Source organism: Oncorhynchus keta, chromosome 23, assembly GCF_023373465.1.
Source record: "Oncorhynchus keta strain PuntledgeMale-10-30-2019 chromosome 23, Oket_V2, whole genome shotgun sequence".
Taxonomy (NCBI): Eukaryota; Metazoa; Chordata; class Actinopteri; order Salmoniformes; family Salmonidae; genus Oncorhynchus; species Oncorhynchus keta.
The window spans coordinates 2,671,016-2,696,015 of NC_068443.1; the positions used below are offsets into that span (position 1 = coordinate 2,671,016).

The following is a 25,000-nucleotide window of genomic DNA, read 5'->3' on the forward strand; positions in this document are numbered from 1 at the left end:
GTTCGACCAGAGGCCCTATTTCCTGTATAGTGCGTTCGACCAGAGTCCCTATTTCCTGTATAGTGCGTTCGACCAGAGGCCCTATTTCCTGTATACTGCGTTCGACCAGAGTCCCTATTTCCTGTATAGTGCGTTCGACCAGAGGCCCTATTTCCTGTATACTGCGTTCGACCAGAGTCCCTATTTCCTGTATAGTGCGTTCGACCAGAGGCCCAATTTCCTGTATAGTGCGTTCGACCAGAGTCCCTATTTCCTGTATAGTGCGTTCGACCAGAGTCCCTATTTCCTGTATACTGCGTTCGACCAGAGTCCCTATTTCCTGTATACTGCGTTCGACCAGAGTCCCTATTTCCTGTATAGTGCGTTCGACCAGAGGCCCTATTTCCTGTATAGTGCACTGCGTTCGACCAGAGTCCCTATTTCCTGTATACTGCGTTCGACCAGAGGCCCTATTTCCTGTATAGTGCACTGCGTTCGACCAGAGTCCCTATTTCCTGTATACTGCGTTCGACCAGTCCCTATTTCCTGTATAGTGCACTGCGTTCGACCAGAGGCCCTATTTCCTGTATAGTGCACTGCGTTCGACCAGAGGCCCTATTTCCTGTATAGTGCACTGAAACTCAGTGTTGTTGTTGAGCGCAGAGGTCCGTCAGTTTATCTGCTCCTTCTCTCTGAGTCAGAGGTCCCTCAGTTTATCTGCTCCTTCTCTCTGAGTCAGAGGTTCCGGGAGGAACTGAAATGATACTGGAGGGTTGGAATCAGCATTACACTCATTGTGGTTAGCGCCTCCCCTTCCCCTGTTTTAAATAGCGTCATACAGCCAACCAGAATGGTAAATATGAAACCATACATGATGAGACTACACTGCCATGTGGTGTAGTCGGCCAGGACTGATGGAGAGGATATAGAGATGGAGGCTTGGGGTTGGCAAGGTGAAACGAATGAACGTCATGTAGGTCAGTTTAGATACAGTCAACAGATGGGTGGTGGGGGTCAGTGTCGATACAGTTAACAGATGGGTGCTGAGGGTCAGTAGAGATACAGTCAACAGATGGGTGGTGAGGGTCAGTGTAGATAAAGTCAACAGATGGGTGGTGAGGGTCAGTGTAGATACAGTCAACAGATGGGTGGTGGGGGTCAGTGTAGATACAGTCAACAGATGGGTGGTGGGGGTCAGTGTAGATACAGTCAACAGATGGGTGGTGGGGGTCAGTGTAGATACAGTCAACAGATGGGTGGTGAGGGTCAGTGTAGATACAGTCAACAGATGGGTGGTGGGGTCAGTGTAGATACAGTCAACAGATGGGTGGTGGGGGTCAGTGTAGATACAGTCAACAGATGGGTGGTGGGGGTCAGTGTAGATACAGTCAACAGATGGGTGGTGGGGGTCAGTGTAGATACAGTCAACAGATGGGTGGTGGGGGTCAGTGTAGATACAGTCAACAGATGGGTGGTGAGGGTCAGTGTAGATACAGTCAACAGATGGGTGGTGGGGGTCAGTGTAGATACAGTCAACAGATGGGTGGTGGGGGTCAGTGTAGATACAGTCAACAGAGATGACAGTGAGGGTCAGTGTAGATACAGTCAACAGATGGGTGGTGAGGGTCAGTGTAGATAAAGTCAACAGATGGGTGGTGGGGGTCAGTGTAGATACAGTCAACAGATGGGTGGTGGGGGTCAGTGTAGATACAGTCAACAGATGGGTGGTGGGGGTCAGTGTAGATACAGTCAACAGATGGGTGGTGAGGGTCAGTGTAGATACAGTCAACAGATGGGTGGTGAGGGTCAGTGTAGATACAGTCAACAGATGGGTGGTGGGGGTCAGTGTAGATACAGTCAACAGATGGGTGGTGGGGGTCAGTGTAGATACAGTCAACAGATGGGTGGTGGGGGTCAGTGTAGATACAGTCAACAGATGGGTGGTGAGGGTCAGTGTAGATACAGTCAACAGATGGGTGGTGAGGGTCAGTGTAGATACAGTCAACAGATGGGTGGTGAGGGTCAGTGTAGATACAGTCAACAGATGTCAGTGAGGGTCAGTGTAGATACAGTCAACAGATGGGTGGTGAGGGTCAGTGTAGATACAGTCAACAGAGATGTCAGTGAGGGTCAGTGTAGATACAGTCAACAGATGGGTGGTGGGGGTCAGTGTAGATACAGTCAACAGATGGGTGGTGGGGTCAGTGTAGATACAGTCAACAGATGGGTGGTGGGTGTCAGTGTAGATACAGTCAACAGAGATGACAGTGAGGGTCAGTGTAGATACAGTCAACAGATGGGTGGTGATGGTCAGTGTAGATACAGTCAACAGATGGGTGGTGAGGGTCAGTGTAGATACAGTCAACAGATGGGTGGTGAGGGTCAGTGTAGATACAGTCAACAGATGGGTGGTGAGGGTCAGTGTAGATACAGTCAACAGATGGGTGGTGAGGGTCAGTGTAGATACAGTGAACAGATGGGTGGTGAGGGTCAGTGTAGATACAGTCAACAGATGGGTGGTGGGGGTCAGTGTAGATACAGTCAACAGATGGGTGGTGGGGTCAGTGTAGATACAGTCAACAGATGGGTGGTGATGGTCAGTGTAGATACAGTCAACAGATGGGTGGTGGGGGTCAGTGTAGATACAGTCACAGATGGGTGGTGGGGTCAGTGTAGATACAGTCAACAGATGGGTGGTGAGGGTCAGTGTAGATACAGTCAACAGATGGGTGGTGAGGGTCAGTGTAGATACAGTCAACAGATGGGTGGTGAGGGTCAGTGTGGATACAGTCAACAGATGGGTGGTGAGGGTCAGTGTAGATACAGTCAACAGATGGGTGGTGAGGGTCAGTGTAGATACAGTCAACAGATGGGTGGTGGGGGTCAGTGTAGATACAGTCAACAGATGGGTGGTGGGGGTCAGTGTAGATACAGTCAACAGATGGGTGGTGATGTGGATACAGTCAACAGATGGGTGCTGAGGGTCAGTGTAGATACAGTCAACAGATGGGTGGTGGGGGTCAGTGTAGATACAGTCAACAGATGGGTGGTGGGGGTCAGTGTAGATACATTCAACAGATGGGTGGTGAGGGTCAGTGTAGATACAGTCAACAGATGGGTGGTGGGGTCAGTGTAGATACAGTCAACAGATGGGTGGTGGGGGTCAGTGTAGATACAGTCAACAGATGGGTGGTGGGGGTCAGTTTAGATACAGTCAACAGATGGGTGGTGGGGTCAGTGTAGATACAGTCAACAGATGGGTGGTGAGGGTCAGTGTAGATACAGTCAACAGATGGGTGGTGGGGTCAGTGTAGATACAGTCAACAGATGGGTGGTGAGGGTCAGTGTAGATACAGTCAACAGATGGGTGGTGGGGGTCAGTGTAGATACAGTCAACAGATGGGTGTTGAGGGTCAGTGTAGATACAGTCAACAGATGGGTGGTGGGGGTCAGTGTAGATACAGTCAACAGATAGGTGGTGAGGGTCAGTGTAGATACAGTCAACAGAGATGTCAGTGAGGGTCAGTGTAGATACAGTCAACAGATGGGTGGTGGGGGTCAGTGTAGATACAGTCTACAGATGGGTGGTGAGGGTCAGTGTAGATACAGTCAACAGATGGGTGGTGGGGGTCAGTGTAGATACAGTCAACAGATGGGTGGTGGGGGTCAGTGTAGATACAGTCAACAGATGGGTGGTGGGGTCAGTGTAGATACAGTCTACAGATGGGTGGTGGGGGTCAGTGTAGATACAGTCAACAGATGGGTGGTGAGGGTCAGTGTAGATACAGTCAACAGATGGGTGGTGAGGGTCAGTGTAGATACAGTCAACAGATGGGTGGTGGGGTCAGTGTAGATACAGTCAACAGATGGGTGGTGGGGGGTCAGTGTAGATACAGTCAACAGATGGGTGGTGGGGGTCAGTGTAGATACAGTCAACAGATGGGTGGTGGGGGTCAGTGTAGATACAGTCAACAGATGGGTGGTGAGGGTCAGTGTAGATACAGTCAACAGATGGGTGGTGGGGTCAGTGTAGATACAGTCAACAGATGGGTGGTGGGGTCAGTGTAGATACAGTCAACAGATGGGTGGTGGGGGTCAGTGTAGATACAGTCAACAGATGGGTGGTGGGGTCAGTGTAGATACAGTCAACAGATGGGTGCTGAGGGTCAGTGTAGATACAGTCAACATATGGGTGGTGGGGTCAGTGTAGATACAGTCAACAGATGGGTGGTGGGGTCAGTGTAGATACAGTCAGCAGATGGGTGGTGAGGGTCAGTGTAGATACAGTCAACAGATGGGTGGTGGGGTCAGTGTAGATACAGTCAACAGATGGGTGGTGGGGTCAGTGTAGATACAGTCAGCAGATGGGTGGTGAGGGTCAGTGTAGATACAGTCAACAGATGGGTGGTGGGGTCAGTGTAGATACAGTCAACAGATGGGTGGTGGGGGTCAGTGTAGATACAGTCAACAGATGGGTGGTGATGGTCAGTGTAGATACAGTCAACAGATGGGTGGTGGGGGTCAGTGTAGATACAGTCAACAGATGGGTGGTGGGGGTCAGTGTAGATACAGTCAACAGATGGGTGGTGGGGGTCAGTGTAGATACAGTCAACAGATGGGTGGTGGGGGTCAGTGTAGATACAGTCAACATATGGGTGGTGGGGGTCAGTGTAGATACAGTCAACAGATGTCAGTGAGGGTCAGTGTAGATACAGTCAACAGATGGGTGGTGAGGGTCAGTGTAGATACAGTCAACAGATGGGTGGTGGGGGTCAGTGTAGATACAGTCAACAGATGTCAGTGAGGGTCAGTGTAGATACAGTCAACAGATGGGTGGTGAGGGTCAGTGTAGATACAGTCAACAGATGGGTGGTGGGGGTCAGTGTAGATACAGTCAACAGATGGGTGGTGGGGGTCAGTGTAGATACAGTCAACAGATGGGTGGTGGGGGTCAGTGTAGATACAGTCAACAGATGGGTGGTGGGGGTCAGTGTAGATACAGTCAACAGATGGGTGGTGGGGTCAGTGTAGATACAGTCAACAGATGGGTGGTGAGGTCAGTGTAGATACAGTCAACAGATGTCAGTGTAGATACAGTCAACAGATGGGTGGTGAGGGTCAGTGTAGATACAGTCAACAGATGGGCGGTGAGGGTCAGTGTAGATACAGTCAACAGATGGGTGGTGAGGTTCAGTGTAGATACAGTCAACAGATGGGTGGTGGGGTCAGTGTAGATACAGTCAACAGATGGGCGGTGAGGGTCAGTGTAGATACAGTCAACAGATGGGTGGTGGGGTCAGTGTAGATACAGTCAACAGATGGGTGGTGGGGGTCAGTGTAGATACAGTCAACAGATGGGCGGTGAGGGTCAGTGTAGATACAGTCAACAGATGGGCGGTGAGGGTCAGTGTAGATACAGTCAACAGATGGGCGGTGAGGGTCAGTGTAGATACAGTCAACAGATGGGTGGTGAGGGTCAGTGTAGATACAGTCAACAGATGGGTGGTGGGGGTCAGTGTAGATACAGTCAACAGATGGGTGGTGGGGGTCAGTGTAGATACAGTCAACCGATGGGCGGTGAGGGTCAGTGTAGATACAGTCAACAGATGGGTGGTGAGGGTCAGTGTAGATACAGTCAACAGATGGGTGGTGGGGGTCAGTGTAGATACAGTCAACAAATGGGTGGTGGGGTCAGTGTAGATACAGTCAACAGATGGGTGGTGAGGGTCAGTGTAGATACAGTCAACAGATGGGTGGTGAGGGTCAGTGTAGATACAGTCAACAGATGGGTGGTGGGGGTCAGTGTAGATACAGTCAACAGATGGGTGGTGGGGGTCAGTGTAGATACAATCAACAGATGGGTGGTGGGGGTCAGTGTAGATACAGTCAACAGATGTCAGTGTAGATACAGTCAACAGATGGGTGGTGAGGGTCAGTGTAGATACAGTCAACAGATGTCAGTGAGGGTCAGTGTAGATACAGTAAACAGATGGGTGGTGAGGGTCAGTGTAGATACAGTCAACAGATGGGTGGTGAGGGTCAGTGTAGATACAGTCAACAGATGGGTGGTGGGGGTCAGTGTAGATACAGTCAACAGATGGGTGGTGGGGGTCAGTGTAGATACAGTCAACAGATGGGTGGTGAGAGTCAGTGTAGATACAGTCAACAGATGTCAGTGAGGGTCAGTGTAGACACAGTCAACAGATGGGTGGTGGGGGTCAGTGTAGATACAGTCAACAGATGGGTGGTGAGGGTCAGTGTAGATACAGTCAACAGATGGGTGGTGGGGGTCAGTGTAGATACAGTCAACAGATGGGTGGTGGGGGTCAGTGTAGATACAGTCAACAGATGGGTGGTGAGGGTCAGTGTAGATACAGTCAACAGATGGGTGGTGGGGGTCAGTGTAGATACAGTCAACAGATGGGTGGTGAGGGTCAGTGTAGATACAGTCAACAGATGTCAGTGAGGGTCAGTGTAGACACAGTCAACAGATGGGTGGTGGGGGTCAGTTTAGATACAGTCAACAGATGGGTGGTGAGGGTCAGTGTAGATACAGTCAACAGATGGGTGGTGGGGGTCAGTGTAGATACAGTCAACAGATGGGTGGTGGGGGTCAGTGTAGATACAGTCAACAGATGGGTGGTGATGGTCAGTGTAGATACAGTCAACATATGGGTGTTGAGGGTCAGTGTAGATACAGTCAACAGATGGGTGGTGATGGTCAGTGTAGATACAGTCAACATATGGGTGTTGAGGGTCAGTGTAGATACAGTCAACAGATGGGTGGTGGGGGTCAGTGTAGATACAGTCAACAGATGGGTGGTGGGGTCAGTGTAGATACAGTCAACAGATGGGTGGTGATGGTCAGTGTAGATACAGTCAACAGATGGGTGGTGAGGGTCAGTGTAGATACAGTCAACAGATGGGTGGTGAGGGTCAGTGTAGATACAGTCAACAGATGGGTGGTGGGGGTCAGTGTAGATACAGTCAACAGATGGGTGGTGAGGGTCAGTGTAGATACAGTCAACAGATGGGTGGTGGGGTCAGTGTAGATACAGTCAACAGATGGGTGGTGGGGGTCAGTGTAGATACAGTCAACAGATGGGTGGTGGGGGTCAGTGTAGATACAGTCAACAGATGGGTGGTGAGGGTCAGTGTAGATGCAGTCAACAGATGGGTGTTGAGGGTCAGTGTAGATACAGTCAACAGATGGGTGGTGGGTGTCAGTGTAGATACAGTCAACAGATGTCAGTGAGGGTCATTGGAGGGTAGAGACTCACTGGAGTCTGTGTGTGTGTCACGAGCGGGGTGTGAACCGCAGGAGGAACAACGCCTTAACCAAGATTAAATTCCCTTTTGGGCCGAGAGTTGACACTGATAATGTCGTAGGCAGGGCTATCTATCACGAGACCACGAGCAACCATGTACCCGACTCGTGTCCTCTACATGTTCTTCAACGAGAGTTAACAACTCAGCCCAAGCTGATTCTGAGAGAAGAGAACCAATCTCTCACCATGTTCACAGGACACATCTCTGATTCTGAGAGAAGAGAACCAATCTCTCAACATGTTCACAGGACACATCTCTGATTCTGAGAGAAGAGAACCAATCTCTCACCATGTTCACAGGACACATCTCTGATTCTGAGAGAAGAGAACCAATCTCTCAACATGTTCACAATACACATCTCTGATTCGGAGAGAATAGAACCAATCCTTCCCCTCTTACAGACCAGGACTGGTGTGATTTGACAGTTGATGAGTGAGTCGGGTTAAAAGTCATAGTTACCAGAAGACAGAAAAAAGAACGTTGTAACACATGTTCAGAGGAGTCACTACAGACCCTGGTTCGATTCCAGGCTGTATCACAGCGGTCTAAAGGCACTGCATCTCAGTGCTAGAGGAGTCACTACAGACCCGGGTTCCAATCCAGGTTGTATCACAACCGGCCGTGATTGGGAGTCCCATAGGGCGGCGAAAAATTGTCCCCAGCTTCGTCCGGGTTTGGCCGGTGTAGGCCGTCATTGTAAATACGAAATGGTTCTTAACTGACTTGCCTACTTAAATAAAGGTTACATTTAAAAAAAGAATAAACTGGAGGGACGTTTCACACTCTTTTTCTTCCCTACAGTGGATGGAGAAGACCGTTCCCTGTGTAAACCCGTCTGTCAATCCCATAATGCATTACCTCCTGCTATACCTGCCCACCACCTGATGGGAGGCCAGTAGGTAAGTGCACTTAGCGATAGGACCCCGGGGTAAAGCCTTCCGTGACAACTCATAACACAACAATAACATTGGAACTATTGGTTCTGTTGTACAGGGCTAACTAAATCAGTAGAACATGGACCCATTGGTTCTGTTGTACAGGGCTAACTAAATCAGTAGAACATGGACCTATTGGTTCTGTTGTACAGGGCTAACTAAATCAGTAGAACATGGACCCATTGGTTCTGTTGTACAGGGCTAACTAAATCAGTAGAACATTGGACCCATTGGTTCTGTTGTACAGGGCTAACTAAATCAGTAGAACATGGACCCATTGGTTCTGTTGTACAGGGCTAACTAAATCAGTAGAACATGGACCCATTGGTTCTGTTGTACAGGGCTAACTAAATCAGTAGAACATGGACCCATTGGTTCTGTTGTACAGGGCTAACTAAATCAGTAGAACATGGACCTATTGGTTCTGTTGTACAGGGCTAACTAAATCAGTAGAACATGGACCCATTGGTTCTGTTGTACAGGGCTAACTAAATCAGTAGAACATTGGACCCATTGGTTCTGTTGTACAGGGCTAACTAAATCAGTAGAACATGGACCTATTGGTTCTGTTGTACAGGGCTAACTAAATCAGTAGAACATGGACCCATTGGTTCTGTTGTACAGGGCTAACTAAATCAGTAGAACATGGACCTATTGGTTCTGTTGTACAGGGCTAACTAAATCAGTAGAACATGGACCTATTGGTTCTGTTGTACAGGGCTAACTAAATCAGTAGAACATTGGACCCATTGGTTCTGTTGTACAGGGCTAACTAAATCAGTAGAACATGGACCTATTGGTTCTGTTGTACAGGGCTAACTAAATCAGTAGAACATGGACCCATTGGTTCTGTTGTACAGGGCTAACTAAATCAGTAGAACATGGACCCATTGGTTCTGTTGTACAGGGCTAACTAAATCAGTAGAACATGGACCCATTGGTTCTGTTGTACAGGGCTAACTAAATCAGTAGAACATGGACCCATTGGTTCTGTTGTACAGGGCTAACTAAATCAGTAGAACATGGACCCATTGGTTCTGTTGTACAGGGCTAACTAAATCAGTAGAACATGGACCCATTGGTTCTGTTGTACAGGGCTAACTAAATCAGTAGAACATGGACCTATTGGTTCTGTTGTACAGGGCTAACTAAATCAGTAGAACATGGACCCATTGGTTCTGTTGTACAGGGCTAACTAAATCAGTAGAACATGGACCCATTGGTTCTGTTGTACAGGGCTAACTAAATCAGTAGAACATGGACCTATTGGTTCTGTTGTACAGGGCTAACTAAATCAGTAGAACATGGACCCATTGGTTCTGTTGTACAGGGCTAACTAAATCAGTAGAACATGGACCCATTGGTTCTGTTGTACAGGGCTAACTAAATCAGTAGAACATGGACCTATTGGTTCTGTTGTACAGGGCTAACTAAATCACCATTTTAAATTGCATTTATTTAACTAGGCAAGTCAGTTAAGAAAAAAATATTTTTTACAATGAAGAAATACCCCGACCAAACACAAACCCGGACAACGCTGGGGCCAATCACGGCTGGTTGTGATACAGCCTGGAATCGAACCAGGGTCTGTAGTGACGCCTCTGGCACTGAGATGCAGTGCCTTTAGACCGCTGTGATACAGCCTGGAATCGAACCAGGGTCTGTAGTGACGCCTCTGGCACTGAGATGCAGTGCCTTTAGACCGCTGTGATACAGCCTGGAATCGAACCAGGGTCTGTAGTGACGCCTCTGGCACTGAGATGCAGTGCCTTTAGACCGCTGTGATACAGCCTGGAATCGAACCAGGGTCTGTAGTGACGCCTCTGGCACTGAGATGCAGTGCCTTTAGACCGCAGTGATACAGCCTGGAATCGAACCAGGGTCTGTAGTGACGCCTCTAGCACTGAGATGCAGTGCCTTTAGACCGCTGTGATACAGCCTGGAATCGAACCAGGGTCTGTAGTGACGCCTCTGGCACTGAGATGCAGTGCCTTTAGACCGCTGTGATACAGCCTGGAATCGAACCAGGGTCTGTAGTGACGCCTCTGGCACTGAGATGCAGTGCCTTTAGACCGCTGTGATACAGCCTGGAATCGAACCAGGGTCTGTAGTGACGCCTCTGGCACTGAGATGCAGTGCCTTTAAATCAGTGACAGAGCCTGGAATCGAACCAGGGTCTGTAGTGACGCCTCTGGCACTGAGATGCAGTGCCTTTAGACCGCTGTGATACAGCCTGGAATCGAACCAGGGTCTGTAGTGACGCCTCTAGCACTGAGATGCAGTGCCTTTAGACCGCTGTGATACAGCCTGGAATCGAACCAGGGTCTGTAGTGACGCCTCTGGCACTGAGATGCAGTGCCTTTAGAATGATACAGCCTGGAATCGAACCAGGGTCTGTAGTGACGCCTCTGGCACTGAGATGCAGTGCCTTTAGACCGCTGTGATACAGCCTGGAATCGAACCAGGGTCTGTAGTGACGCCTCTGGCACTGAGATGCAGTGCCTTTAGACCGCTGTGATACAGCCTGGAATCGAACCAGGGTCTGTAGTGACGCCTCTGGCACTGAGATGCAGTGCCTTTAGACCGCTGTGATACAGCCTGGAATCGAACCAGGGTCTGTAGTGACGCCTCTGGCACTGAGATGCAGTGCCTTAGACCGCTGCGCCACTCGGGCGCCCTAAAGCTCCTCCTGTACTTTCCAATAGGAAGGTTAAAGACAAGGTTTCGACCTCACTACCATGGGACAGCCATATTTTCCTCATTGGAAAAGATAAACGGTTGAGTTTGATATCATTGGAAAGCTTACAAACTATTATAGAATGTGTGTGGTGTATCAATACACCCAGTCAATACAAAGATGAAGGCGTCCTTCTTAACTCAGTTGCCGAAGAGAAAGGAAACTGCCAAAAAGTGCTTTTGGAAAGTTGGCTGCTGACATGCACCATGTTGTGGGGATTGTATTAACAGTGGACTAATGGGAAAAACACAATACTATGGTTTCCGAGTTCCGAGGGTAGTATTCCTTTATAAATCGAGTCTGCAGTAGAGGAAACATCTCACTGTCTGGCCCACGGGCTGCAGTAGAGGAAACATCTCACTGTCTGGCCCACGGGCTGCAGTAGAGGAAACATCTCACTGTCTGGCCCACGGGCTGCAGTAGAGGAAACATCTCACTGTCTGGCCCACGGGCTGCAGTAGAGGAAACATATCATTGTCTGGCCCACGTCTGCAGTAGAGGAAACATCTCACTGTCTGGCACACGGCTGCAGTAGAGGAAACATCTCACTGTCTGGCCCACGGGCTGCAGTAAAGGAAACATCTCATTGTCTGGCCCACGGGCTGCAGTAGAGGAAACATCTCACTGTCTGGCCCACGGGCTGCAGTAGAGGAAACATCTCACTGTCTGGCCCACGGGCTGCAGTAGAGGAAACATCTCACTGTCTGGCCCACGGGCTGCATAGAGGAAACATCTCACTGTCTGGCCCTGTAGGCTGCACTAGAGAAACATCTCACTTCTGGCCCACGGGCTGCAGTAGAGGAAACATCTCACTGTCTGGCCCACGGGCTGGCAGTAGAGAAACATCTCAGTCTGGCCCACGGGCTGCAGTAGAGGAAACATCTCACTGTCTGGCCCACGGGCTGCAGTAGAGGAAACATCTCACTGTCTGGCCCACGGACTGCAGTAGAGGAAACATCTCACTGTCTGGCCCACGGGCTGCAGTAGAGGAATCATCTCACTGTCTGGCCCACGGCTGCAGTAGAGGAAACATCTCACTGTCTGGCCCACGGGCTGCAGTAGAGGAAACATCTCATTGTCTGGCCCACGTCTGCAGTAGAGGAAACATCTCACTGTCTGGCCCACGTGCTGCAGTAAAGGAAACATCTCATTGTCTGGCCCATGGGCTGCAGTAGAGGAAACATATCATTGTCTGGCCCACGTCTGCAGTAGAGGAAACATCTCACTGTCTGGCCCACGGGCTGCAGTAGAGGAATCATCTCACTGTCTGGCCCACGGCTGCAGTAGAGGAAACATCTCATTGTCTGGCCCACGGCTGCAGTAGAGGAAACATCTCATTGTCTGGCCCACGTCTGCAGTAGAGGAAACATCTCACTGTCTGGCCCACGTGCTGCAGTAAAGGAAACATCTCATTGTCTGGCCCATGGGCTGCAGTAGAGGAAACATATCATTGTCTGGCCCACGTCTGCAGTAGAGGAAACATCTCACTGTCTGGCCCACGGGCTGCAGTAGAGGAATCATCTCACTGTCTGGCCCACGGCTGCAGTAGAGGAAACATCTCACTGTCTGGCCCACGGGCTGCAGTAGAGGAAACATCTCACTGTCTGGCCCACGGGCTGCAGTAGAGGAAACATCTCACTGTCTGGCCCTGCTGCAGTAGAGGAAACATCTCATTGTTGCCCATGGGCTGCAGTTGAAACATATCATTGTCTGACCCACGTCTGCAGTAGAGGAAACATCTCACTGTCTGGCCCACGGGCTGCAGTAGAGGAATCATCTCACTGTCTGGCCCACGGCTGCAGTAGAGGAAACATCTCACTGTCTGGCCCACGGGCTGCAGTAGAGGAAACATCTCACTGTCTGGCCCACGGGCTGCAGTAGAGGAAACATCTCACTGTCTGGCCCACGGGCTGCAGTAGAGGAAACATCTCACTGTCTGGCCCACGGCTGCAGTAGAGGAAACATCTCACTGTCTGGCCCACGGGCTGCAGTAGAGGAAACATCTCACTGTCTGGCCCACGGGCTGCAGTAGAGGAAACATCTCATTGTCTGGCCCACGGGCTGCAGTAGAGGAAACATCTCACTGTCTGGCATCCTCCCATTCATCCCTCCCATTCATCCTCCCATTCATCCTCCCATTCATCCCTCCCATTCATCCTCCCATTCATCCTCCCATTCATCCTCCCATTCATCCTCCCATTCATCCTCCCATTCATCCTCCCATTCATCGTTGTATTATAATTTAACGCGTATATTTGTCAATGGAAATATTACTCAATTCATAATGTGACCGAGTAGCAATGACTATAAATAATAACAAACATCGGACAGACGCGGCGCTGTAAATTACAGACACGCATGCACACACACACAGCTATAAAGCACAGTCCTGTCCCACACGTTTCCATTCAAACCTTCTCCAGCCGCAGTGCAGAGAGAGACTATGGATCTGTCTATTACCACAGTGATCTATGGAGCTGCCCTGGGAGAGTGAGAGTGTGTGTGTGTGTGTGTGTCTCCGTCTACAAGAACAGTGATGTATAGAGCTGCCCTCTGAGCCTCAACTGTTCAATTAGGTGCTCTGTGAGGCCGGACTGTCAGTGTGTGTGTGTGTGTGTGTGTGTGTGTGTGTGTGTGTGTGTGTGTGTGTGTGTGTGTGTGTGTGTGTGTGTGTGTGTGTGTGTGTGTGTGTGTGTGTGTGTGTGTGTGTGTGTGTGTGTGTGTGTGTGTGTGTGTGTGTGTGTGTGTGTGAGAATGACCAGCAGAGAACCAGACAAGATCAAGAGGCGCTTCCTCAAACATCAATCTCATTTGACTGGGGATGGAGAGAGGGGAAGAGGGTGGAGGAATGGAGGGGGAGAGGGTGGAGGGATGGAGGGGGAGAGGGTGGAGGGATAGAGGGGGAGAGGGTGGAGGGATGGGGGGGAGAGGGTGGAGGGATGGAGGGGGAGAGGGTGGAGGGATGGAGGCGGAGAGGGTGGAGGGATGGAGGGGGAGAGGGTGGGGGAAGGGAGGGGGAGAGGGTGGAGGTATGGAGGGGGGGAGGTATGGAGGGGGAGAGGGTGGAGGTATGGAGGGGAGAGGGTGTAGGTAGGGATGAGAGGGTGGAGGTATGGAGGGGGAGGGATGGAGGGGGAGAGGTATGGAGGCGGAGAGGGTGGAGGTATGGAGGGGGAGAGGTATGGAGGGATATGGAGGCGGAGAGGGTGGAGGAATGGAGGGGGAGAGGGTGGAGGAATGGAGGGGGAGAGGGTGGAGGTATGGAGGGGGAGAGGTATGGAGGGATGGAGGGGGAGAGGGTGGAGGGATGGAGGGGAGAGGGTGTAGGTGGAGGAGAGGGTGGAGGTATGGAGGGGGAGAGGTATGGAGGGGGAGAGGTATGGAGGCGGAGAGGGTGGAGGTATGGAGGGGGAGAGGTATGGAGGGGGGAGGTATGGAGGCGGAGAGGGTGGAGGTATGGAGGGGAGAGGGTGGAGGGATGGAGGGGAGAGGGTGGAGGTATGGAGGGGGAGAGGTATGGAGGGTGGAGGTATGGAGGGGAGAGGGTGAGGTAAGGAGGGGAGAGGGTGGAGGTATGGAGGGGGAGAGGGTGGAGGTATGGAGGGGAGAGGGTGGAGGTATGGAGGGGGAGAGGTATGGAGGGGAAGAGGGTGGAGGTATGGAGGGGGAGAGGGTGTAGGTATGGAGGGGGAGAGGGTGGAGGAATGGAGGGGGAGAGGTATGGAGGCGGAGAGGGTGGAGGTATGGAGGGGGAGAGGGTGGAGGAATGGAGGGGGAGAGGGTGGAGGAATGGAGGGGGAGAGGGATGGAGGGAAGAGGGGATGGATGGAGGGGGAGAGGGTGAGGATGGAGGGGAGAGGGTGGAGGAATGGAGGGGAGAGGGATGGAGGGGGAGAGGGATGGATGGGGAGAGGGGAGGGTGGTGGGATGGAGGGGAGAAGGAGGTGGGAGGGAGGGAGAGAGGATGGTGGGGTGGGGGAGGGAGGGGGAGAGGGTGGTGGGATGGGGGGGTGGGATGGAGGGGGGGGTGGAGGGGGAGAAGGTGGTGGGATGGAGGGAGGGGGAAGGGGGCAAGGGGGAGGGAGGGAGGTGTGTGTGTCTGTGTGAGAGCGAGAGAGAGAGAGAGCGAGAGCTACAGCGCCAGGCCCCGCTATGAAGGCTAACCAGGTAGCGACCATCCATCCCCATCAGCCTATCACACAGCCCCAAAATGAGAAGCAGGAAAACGACCTTCACCAAGGGGGTCAGGAACTTGGTTACGGCCCTGGTTACGACACACTGCCGGGAGGGAGGAAAATCTCATTTCCATCAGCACTTCACTTCTCTGGACAGGAAATGGAATTAGAAAGTGCTGAGGCTGTGGGTTTGTTTCCTACTCTAAGTAGAGCTGGATCTGTGTCCCAAATGACACTCTATTCCCTATATAGTGCACTATTTTTGACCAGGTCTCTGTGTAGAGAATAGAGTGTCATTGGGGAGGCAACCTTGTGTTCTTGTAGTAAGGTATTCATGGAGTATTTAGCAGGGTTAATGTTGTGAGAAGGGCAATTTGTATCATTAAGGGTCTTCATACTGTTTGTGTACATATAAGGCGTCCCTGCTAATGCCTGTGTTAAAGTGACAATGTTAGTACCCATAACACCAGATGTTCTCTGTTGCTGTTGAAGTAGACACTCTGATTGACAATAGACAGCCGTCATAACGTCAACACAATACACAAACAGAACTCTTGGCTAAAAGTAAGATTCATTAAATGATTGAGATCGCCTCCTTCAAAACCTGACAAGTTCAGTGTTGTTTTGGTTAGGAGAAAGTTACCATGCATAGATCTCAATTCATAACGGTACCACCATCTCTATTTAAATAACTGTGTAAGGTAGGACTCAACATCATACTTGGTTCTGACCTTGAGTGAGGTTATAGGTTACGAGTAATTGGTTACGGGTTATGAGTTATGGGTTATTGGTTATGGGCTATAGGTTATGGGTTATGGGTTATTGGTTCCGGGTTACGGGTAATTGGTTATGGATTATGGGTTATTGGTTATGGGTTATTGGTTATGGATTATGGGTTATTGGTTACGGGTTATTGGTTATGGATTATGGGTTATTGGTTATGGGTTATTGGTTATGGATTATGGGTTATTGGTTATGGATTATGGGTTATTGGTTACGGGTTATTGGTTATGGATTATGGGTTATTGGTTATGGGTTATTGGTTATGGATTACGGGTTATTGGTTATGGATTATGGGTTATTGGTTATGGATTATGGGTTATTGGTTACGGGTTATTGGTTATGGATTATGGGTTATTGGTTATGGGTTATGGGTTATTGGTTATGGATTATGGGTTATAGGTTATGGGTTATTGGTTATAGGTTATGGGTTATTGGTTACGGGTTATTGGTTACGTGTAATTAGTTATGGGTTATAGGTTATAGGTTATGGGTTATTGGTTACGGGTTATTGGTTACGGGTTATTGGTTACGGGTTATTGGTTATGGGTTATAGGTTATAGGTTATGGGTTATTGGTTACGGGTTATAGGTTATGGGTTATTGGTTACGGGTTATTGGTTACGGGTTATAGGTTACGGGTTATTGGTTACGGGTTACAAAGTACGGGTTACAGAGTACGGGTTACAGAGTACGGGTTACGGGGTTACAGAGTACGGGTTACAGAGTACGGGTTACGGGGTATGGAGTACGGGTTACAGAGTATGGGTTACGGGGTATGGAGTACGGGTTACAGAGTACTGGTTAGAGAGTACGGGTTACAGAGTACGGGTTACGGGTTACAGAGTACGGGTTACGGGGTATGGAGTACGGGTTACAGGGTATGGAGTACGGGTTACAGAGTACGGATTACAGGGTATGGAGTACGGGTTACAGGGTATGGAGTACGGGTTACAGGGTATGGAGTACGGGTTACAGTGTACGGGTTACAGGGTATGGAGTATGGGTTACGGGGTATGGAGTACGGGTTACAGAGTACGGGTTACGGGGTATGGAGTACAGATTACAGGGTATGGAGTACGGGTTACAGAGTACGGGTTACAGGGTATGGAGTAGAGGTTACAGAGTACGGGTTACAGGGTATGGAGTACGGGTTACAGGGTATGGAGTACGGGTTACAGAGTACGGGTTACAGGGTATGGAGTACGGGTTACAGAGTACGGGTTACAGGGTATGGAGTACGGGTTACAGAGTATGGGTTACAGGGTATGGAGTACGGGTTACAGTGTACGGGTTACAGGGTATGGAGTATGGGTTACGGGGTATGGAGTACGGGTTACAGAGTACGGATTACGGGGTATGGAGTACGGATTACAGGGTATGGAGTACGGGTTACAGAGTACGGGTTACAGGGTATGGAGTACGGGTTACAGGGTATGGAGTACGGGTTACAGAGTACGGGTTACGGGGTATGGAGTACGGGTAATGTGGTACGGGATACCGGTTATGGGTTACGGGTAATGTGGTACGAGATACCGGTTATAGCGTACGGGTAATGTGGTACGGCCTACCGGTTATGGGGTATGGAGTATGGGTTATGGGGTATGGAGTACGGGTAATGTGGTACGGCCTACCGGTTATGGGGTATGGAGTATGGGTTATGGGGTATGGAGTACGGGTAATGTGGTACGGCCTACCGGTTATGGGGTATGGAGTACGGGTAATGTGGTACGGCCTACCGGTTATGGGGTACGGGTAATGGGGTACGGCCTACCGGTTATGGGGTATGGAGTATGGGTTATGGGGTATGGAGTATGGGTTATGGGGTATGGAGTATGGGTTATGGGGTATGGAGTACAGGTTACAGGGTATGGAGTATGGGTTATGGGGTATGGAGTACAGGTTACAGGGTATGGAGTACAGGTTACAGGGTATGGAGTATGGGTTATGGGGTATGGAGTACAGGTTACAGGGTATGGAGTACAGGTTACGTGTGTGTGTGTTTAGTATATAACTTTGTTCAGGACTCACCGGCACACTTGGTCCTGGCCCTCAGAGGAGGCCCGGGGGCCCCAGTCCCTCCATCCAGGGGCCTGGTCAACAGCACACTGATCTCATAGTCTGTGTCTGGTGTCAGGTGACCTATCTTATGGGTGGTCTTGTCCACAGGCTGCAGGTCGTACATGGTCCCTGACACGGTACGGTACTCCACCTGGGTTAAGGTTGGAAGTTAGTTACCTTATATACATCAGGGCTACTGAATCCAGGTGTTAGTTACCGTATATACACCAGGGCTACTGAATCCAGGTGTTAGTTACCGTATATACACCAGGGCTACTGAATCCAGGTGTTAGTTACCGTATATACACCAGGGCTACTGAATCCAGGTGTTAGTTACCGTATATACACCAGGGCTACTGAATCCAGGTGTTAGTTACCGTATATACACCAGGGCTACTGAATCCAGGTGTTAGTTACCGTATATACACCAGGGCTACTGAATCCAGGTGTTAGTTACCGTATATACACCAGGGCTACTGAATCCAGGTGTTAGTTACCGTATATACACCAGGGCTACTGAATCCAGGTGTTAGTTACCGTATATACACCAGGGCTACTGAATCCAGGTGTTAGTTACCGTATATACACCAGGGCTACTGAATCCAGGTGTTAGTTACCGTATATACACCAGGGCTACTGAATCCAGGTGTTAGTTACCGTATATACACCAGGGCTACTGAATCCAGGTGTTAGTTACCGTATATACACCAGGGCTACTGAATCCAGGTGTTAGTTACCGTATATACACCAGGGCTACTGAATCCAGGTGTTAGTTACCGTATATACACCAGGGCTACTGAATCCAGGTGTTAGTTACCGTATATACACCAGGGCTACTGAATCCAGGTGTTAGTTACCGTATATACACCAGGGCTACTGAATCCAGGTGTTAGTTACCGTATATACACCAGGGCTACTGAATCCAGGTGTTAGTTACCGTATATACACCAGGGCTACTGAATCCAGGTGTTAGTTACCGTATATACACCAGGGCTACTGAATCCAGGTGTTAGTTACCGTATATACACCAGGGCTACTGAATCCAGGTGTTAGTTACCGTATATACACCAGGGCTACTGAATCCAGGTGTTAGTTACCGTATATACACCAGGGCTACTGAATCCAGGTGTTAGTTACCGTATATACATCAGGGCTACTGAATCCAGGTGTTAGTTACCGTATATACACCAGGGCTACTGAATCCAGGTGTTAGGTATATACACCAGGGCTACTGAATCCAGGTGTTAGTTACCGTATATACACCAGGGCTACTGAATCCAGGTGTTAGTTGTATATACACCAGGGCTACTGAATCCAGGTGGTTACCGTATATACACCAGGGCTACTGAATCCAGGTGTTAGTTACCGTATATACACCAGGGCTACTGAATCCAGGTGTTAGTTACCGTATATACACCAGGGCTACTGAATCCAGGTGTTAGTTACCGTATATACACCAGGGCTACTGAATCCAGGTGTTAGTTACCGTATATACCCCAAGGCTACTGAATCCAGGTGTTAGTTACCGTATATACACCAGGGCTACTGAATCCAGGTGTTAGTTACCGTATATACACCAGGGCTACTGAATCCAGGTGTTAGTTACCGTATATACCCAGGGCTACTGAATCCAGGTGTTAGTTACCGTTACACCAGGGCTACTGAATCCAGGTGTTAGTTACCGTATATACCAGGGCTACTGAATCCAGGTGTTAGGTATATACACCAGGGCTACTGAATCCAGGTGTTAGTTACCGTATATACACCAGGGCTACTGAATCCAGGTGTTAGTTACCGTATATACACCAGGGCTACTGAATCCAGGTGTTAGTTACCGTATATACCCCAGGGCTACTGAATCCAGGTGTTAGTTACCGTATATACACCAGGGCTACTGAATCCAGGTGTTAGTTACCGTATATACCCCAGGGCTACTGAATCCAGGTGTTAGTTACCGTATATACACCAGGGCTACTGAATCCAGGTGTTAGTTACCGTATATACACCAGGGCTACTGAATCCAGGTGTTAGTTACCGTATATACACCAGGGCTACTGAATCCAGGTGTTAGTTACCGTATATACACCAGGGCTACTGAATCCAGGTGGGTTATACACCAGGGCTACTGAATCCAGGTGTTAGTTACCGTATATACACCAGGGCTACTGAATCCAGGTGTTAGTTACCGTATATACACCAGGGCTACTGAATCCAGGTGTTAGTTACCGTATATACACCAGGGCTACTGAATCCAGGTGTTAGTTACCGTATATACACCAGGGCTACCGAATCCAGGTGTTAGTTACCGTATATACACCAGGGCTACTGAATCCAGGTGTTAGTTACCGTATATACACCAGGGCTACTGAATCCAGGTGTTAGGTGTTAGGCTACTGAATCCCGTATATACACCAGGGCTACTGAATCCAGGTGTTAGTTACCGTATATACACCAGGGCTACTGAATCCAGGTGTTAGTTCCGTATATACACCAGGGCTACTGAATCCAGGTGTTAGTTACCGTATATACACCAGGGCTACTGAATCCAGGTGTTAGTTACCGTATATACACCAGGGCTACTGAATCCAGGTGTTAGTTACCATATACACCATACATCCAGGGCTACTGAATCCAGGTGTTAGTTACCGTATATACCCCAGGGCTACTGAATCCAGGTGTTAGTTACCGTATATACACCAGGGCTACTGAATCCAGGTGTTAGTTACCGTATATACACCAGGGCTACTGAATCCAGGTGTTAGTTACCGTATATACACCAGGGCTACTGAATCCAGGTGTTAGTTACCGTATATACACCAGGGCTACTGAATCCAGGTGTTAGTTACCGTATATACACCAGGGCTACTGAATCCAGGTGTTAGTTACCGTATATACACCAGGGCTACTGAATCCAGGTGTTAGTTACCGTATATACACCAGGGCTACTGAATCCAGGTGTTAGTTACCGTATATACACCAGGGCTACTGAATCCAGGTGTTAGTTACCGTATATACACCAGGGCTACTGAATCCAGGTGTTAGTTACCGTATATACACCAGGGCTACTGAATCCAGGTGTTAGTTACCGTATATACACCAGGGCTACTGAATCCAGGTGTTAGGGTTGAATCCAGGTGTTAGTATATACACCAGGGCTACTGAATCCAGGTGTTAGTTACCGTATATACACCAGGGCTACTGAATCCAGGTGTTAGTTACCGTATATACACCAGGGCTACTGAATCCAGGTGTTAGTTACCGTATATACACCAGGGCTACTGAATCCAGGTGTTAGTTACCGTATATACACCAGGGCTACTGAATCCAGGTGTTAGTTACCGTATATACACCAGGGCTACTGAATCCAGGTGTTAGTTACCGTATATACACCAGGGCTACTGAATCCAGGTGTTAGTTACCGTATATACACCAGGGCTACTGAATCCAGGTGTTAGTTACCGTATATACACCAGGGCTACTGAATCCAGGTGTTAGTTACCGTATATACACCAGGGCTACTGAATCCAGGTGTTAGTTACCGTATATACACCAGGGCTACTGAATCCAGGTGTTAGTTACCGTATATACACCAGGGCTACTGAATCCAGGTGTTAGTTACCGTATATACACCAGGGCTACTGAATCCAGGTGTTAGTTACCGTATATACACCAGGGCTACTGAATCCAGGTGTTAGTTACCGTATATACACCAGGGCTACTGAATCCAGGTGTTAGTTACCGTATATACACCAGGGCTACTGAATCCAGGTGTTAGTTACCGTATATACACCAGGGCTACTGAATCCAGGTGTTAGTTACCGTATATACACCAGGGCTACTGAATCCAGGTGTTAGTTACCGTATATACACCAGGGCTACTGAATCCAGGTGTTAGTTACCGTATATACACCAGGGCTACTGAATCCAGGTGTTAGTTACCGTATATACACCAGGGCTACTGAATCCAGGTGTTAGTTACCGTATATACACCAGGGCTACTGAATCCAGGTGTTAGTTACCGTATATACCCCAGGGCTACTGAATCCAGGTGTTAGTTACCGTATATACACCAGGGCTACTGAATCCAGGTGTTAGTTACCGTATATACACCAGGGCTACTGAATCCAGGTGTTAGTTACCGTATATACACCAGGGCTACTGAATCCAGGTGTTAGTTACCGTATATACACCAGGGCTACTGAATCCAGGTGTTAGTTACCGTATATACACCAGGGCTACTGAATCCAGGTGTTAGTTACCGTATATACACCAGGGCTACTGAATCCAGGTGTTAGTTACCGTATATACACCAGGGCTACTGAATCCAGGTGTTAGTTACCGTATATACCCCAGGGCTACTGAATCCAGGTGTTAGTTACCGTATATACACCAGGGCTACTGAATCCAGGTGTTAGTTACCGTATATACACCAGGGCTACTGAATCCAGGTGTTAGTTACCGTATATACACCAGGGCTACTGAATCCAGGTGTTAGTTACCGTATATACACCAGGGCTACTGAATCCAGGTGTTAGTTACCGTATATACACCAGGGCTACTGAATCCAGGTGTTAGTTACCGTATATACACCAGGGCTACTGAATCCAGGTGTTAGTTACCGTATATACACCAGGGCTACTGAATCCAGGTGTTAGTTACCGTATATACACCAGGGCTATCCTGAATCCAGGTGTTAGTTACCGTATATACACCAGGGCTACTGAATCCAGGTGTTAGTTACCGTATATACACCAGGGCTACTGAATCCAGGTGTTAGTTACCGTATATACACCAGGGCTACTGAATCCAGGTGTTAGTTACCGTATATACACCAGGGCTACTGAATCCAGGTGTTAGTTACCGTATATACACCAGGGCTACTGAATCCAGGTGTTAGTTACCGTATATACACCAGGGCTACTGAATCCAGGTGTTAGTTACCGTATATACACCAGGGCTACTGAATCCAGGTGTTAGTTACCGTATATACACCAGGGCTACTGAATCCAGGTGTTAGTTACCGTATATACACCAGGGCTACTGAATCCAGGTGTTAGTTACCGTATATACCCCAAGGCTACTGAATCCAGGTGTTAGTTACCGTATATACACCAGGGCTACTGAATCCAGGTGTTAGTTACCGTATATACACCAGGGCTACTGAATCCAGGTGTTAGTTACCGTATATACCCCAAGGCTACTGAATCCAGGTGTTAGTTACCGTATATACACCAGGGCTCCTGAATCCAGGTGTTAGTTACCGTATATACCCCAGGGCTACTGAATCCAGGTGTTAGTTACCGTATATACACCAGGGCTACTGAATCCAGGTGTTAGTTACCGTATATACACCAGGGCTACTGAATCCAGGTGTTAGTTACCGTATATACACCAGGGCTACTGAATACAGGTGTTAGTTACCGTATATACCCCAGGGCTACTGAATCCAGGTGTTAGTTACCGTATATACACCAGGGCTACTGAATCCAGGTGTTAGTTACCGTATATACCCCAGGGCTACTGAATCCAGGTGTTAGTTACCGTATATACACCAGGGCTACTGAATCCAGGTGTTAGTTACCGTATATACACCAGGGCTACTGAATCCAGGTGTTAGTTACCGTATATACACCAGGGCTACTGAATCCAGGTGTTAGTTACCGTATATACACCAGGGCTACTGAATCCAGGTGTTAGTTACCGTATATACACCAGGGCTACTGAATCCAGGTGTTAGTTACCGTATATACACCAGGGCTACTGAATCCAGGTGTTAGTTACCGTATATACACCAGGGCTACTGAATCCAGGTGTTAGTTACCGTATATACACCAGGGCTACTGAATCCAGGTGTTAGTTACCGTATATACACCAGGGCTACTGAATCCAGGTGTTAGTTACCGTATATACACCAGGGCTACTGAATCCAGGTGTTAGTTACCGTATATACACCAGGGCTACCGAATCCAGGTGTTAGTTACCGTATATACACCAGGGCTACTGAATCCAGGTGTTAGTTACCGTATATACACCAGGGCTACTGAATCCAGGTGTTAGTTACCGTATATACACCAGGGCTACTGAATCCAGGTGTTAGTTACCGTATATACACCAGGGCTACTGAATCCAGGTGTTAGTTACCGTATATACACCAGGGCTACTGAATCCAGGTGTTAGTTACCGTATATACACCAGGGCTACTGAATCCAGGTGTTAGTTACCGTATATACACCAGGGCTACTGAATCCAGGTGTTAGTTACCGTATATACACCAGGGCTACTGCATCCAGGTGCCGGGGTCACAAAGAGGTTCACAGTTCTACTTATTACCACCACGGCAATAATACACTTTTGATTTAACTAATTCACTCATCATCAAGTATTTAATAAATGGAATCATGCAAAAACCAAAAACAAAATGGCGTCCCTTATGGTTCCCCAGGACCAGGATTGGAAAACATTGCTATAAACACTGTTGTGGAACATCACATCACAACAACACAACACAACACATTATTATATTATTATTATTATTATTATTATTATTATTATTATTATTATTATATTATTATTATTATTATTATTATTATTATTATTATTATTATTATTATTATTATATTATTATTATTATTATATTATTATTATTATTATTATATTATTATTATATTATTATTATTATTATTATTATTATTATTATTATTATTATTATTATATTATTATTATATTATTATATTATTATTATTATTATTATATTATTATTATTATTATTATATTATTATTATTATTATTATATTATTATTATTATTATTATTATATTATTATTATATTATTATTATTATTATTATTATATTATTATTATTATTATTATTATTATTATTATTATTATTATTATATTATTATTATTATTATTATTATTATTATTATATTATTATTATTATTATATTATTATTATTATTATATTATTATTATTATTATTATTATATTATTATTATTATTATTATTATT

General features: G+C 48.0%; 1 protein-coding gene across 1 annotated transcript in view; it reads right to left on the reverse strand.

The window, feature by feature from the left end:
• LOC127910876 (receptor-type tyrosine-protein phosphatase mu-like) overlaps positions 1 to 25,000 on the reverse strand; it is a 688,506-nt gene that overhangs the window by 373,740 nt on the left and 289,766 nt on the right. The window contains exon 8 of the mRNA XM_052475958.1: positions 17,966 to 18,146. Within this exon, the coding sequence (XP_052331918.1) occupies positions 17,966 to 18,146 (181 nt within the window). The remainder of the gene's footprint in view (positions 1 to 17,965; positions 18,147 to 25,000) is intronic.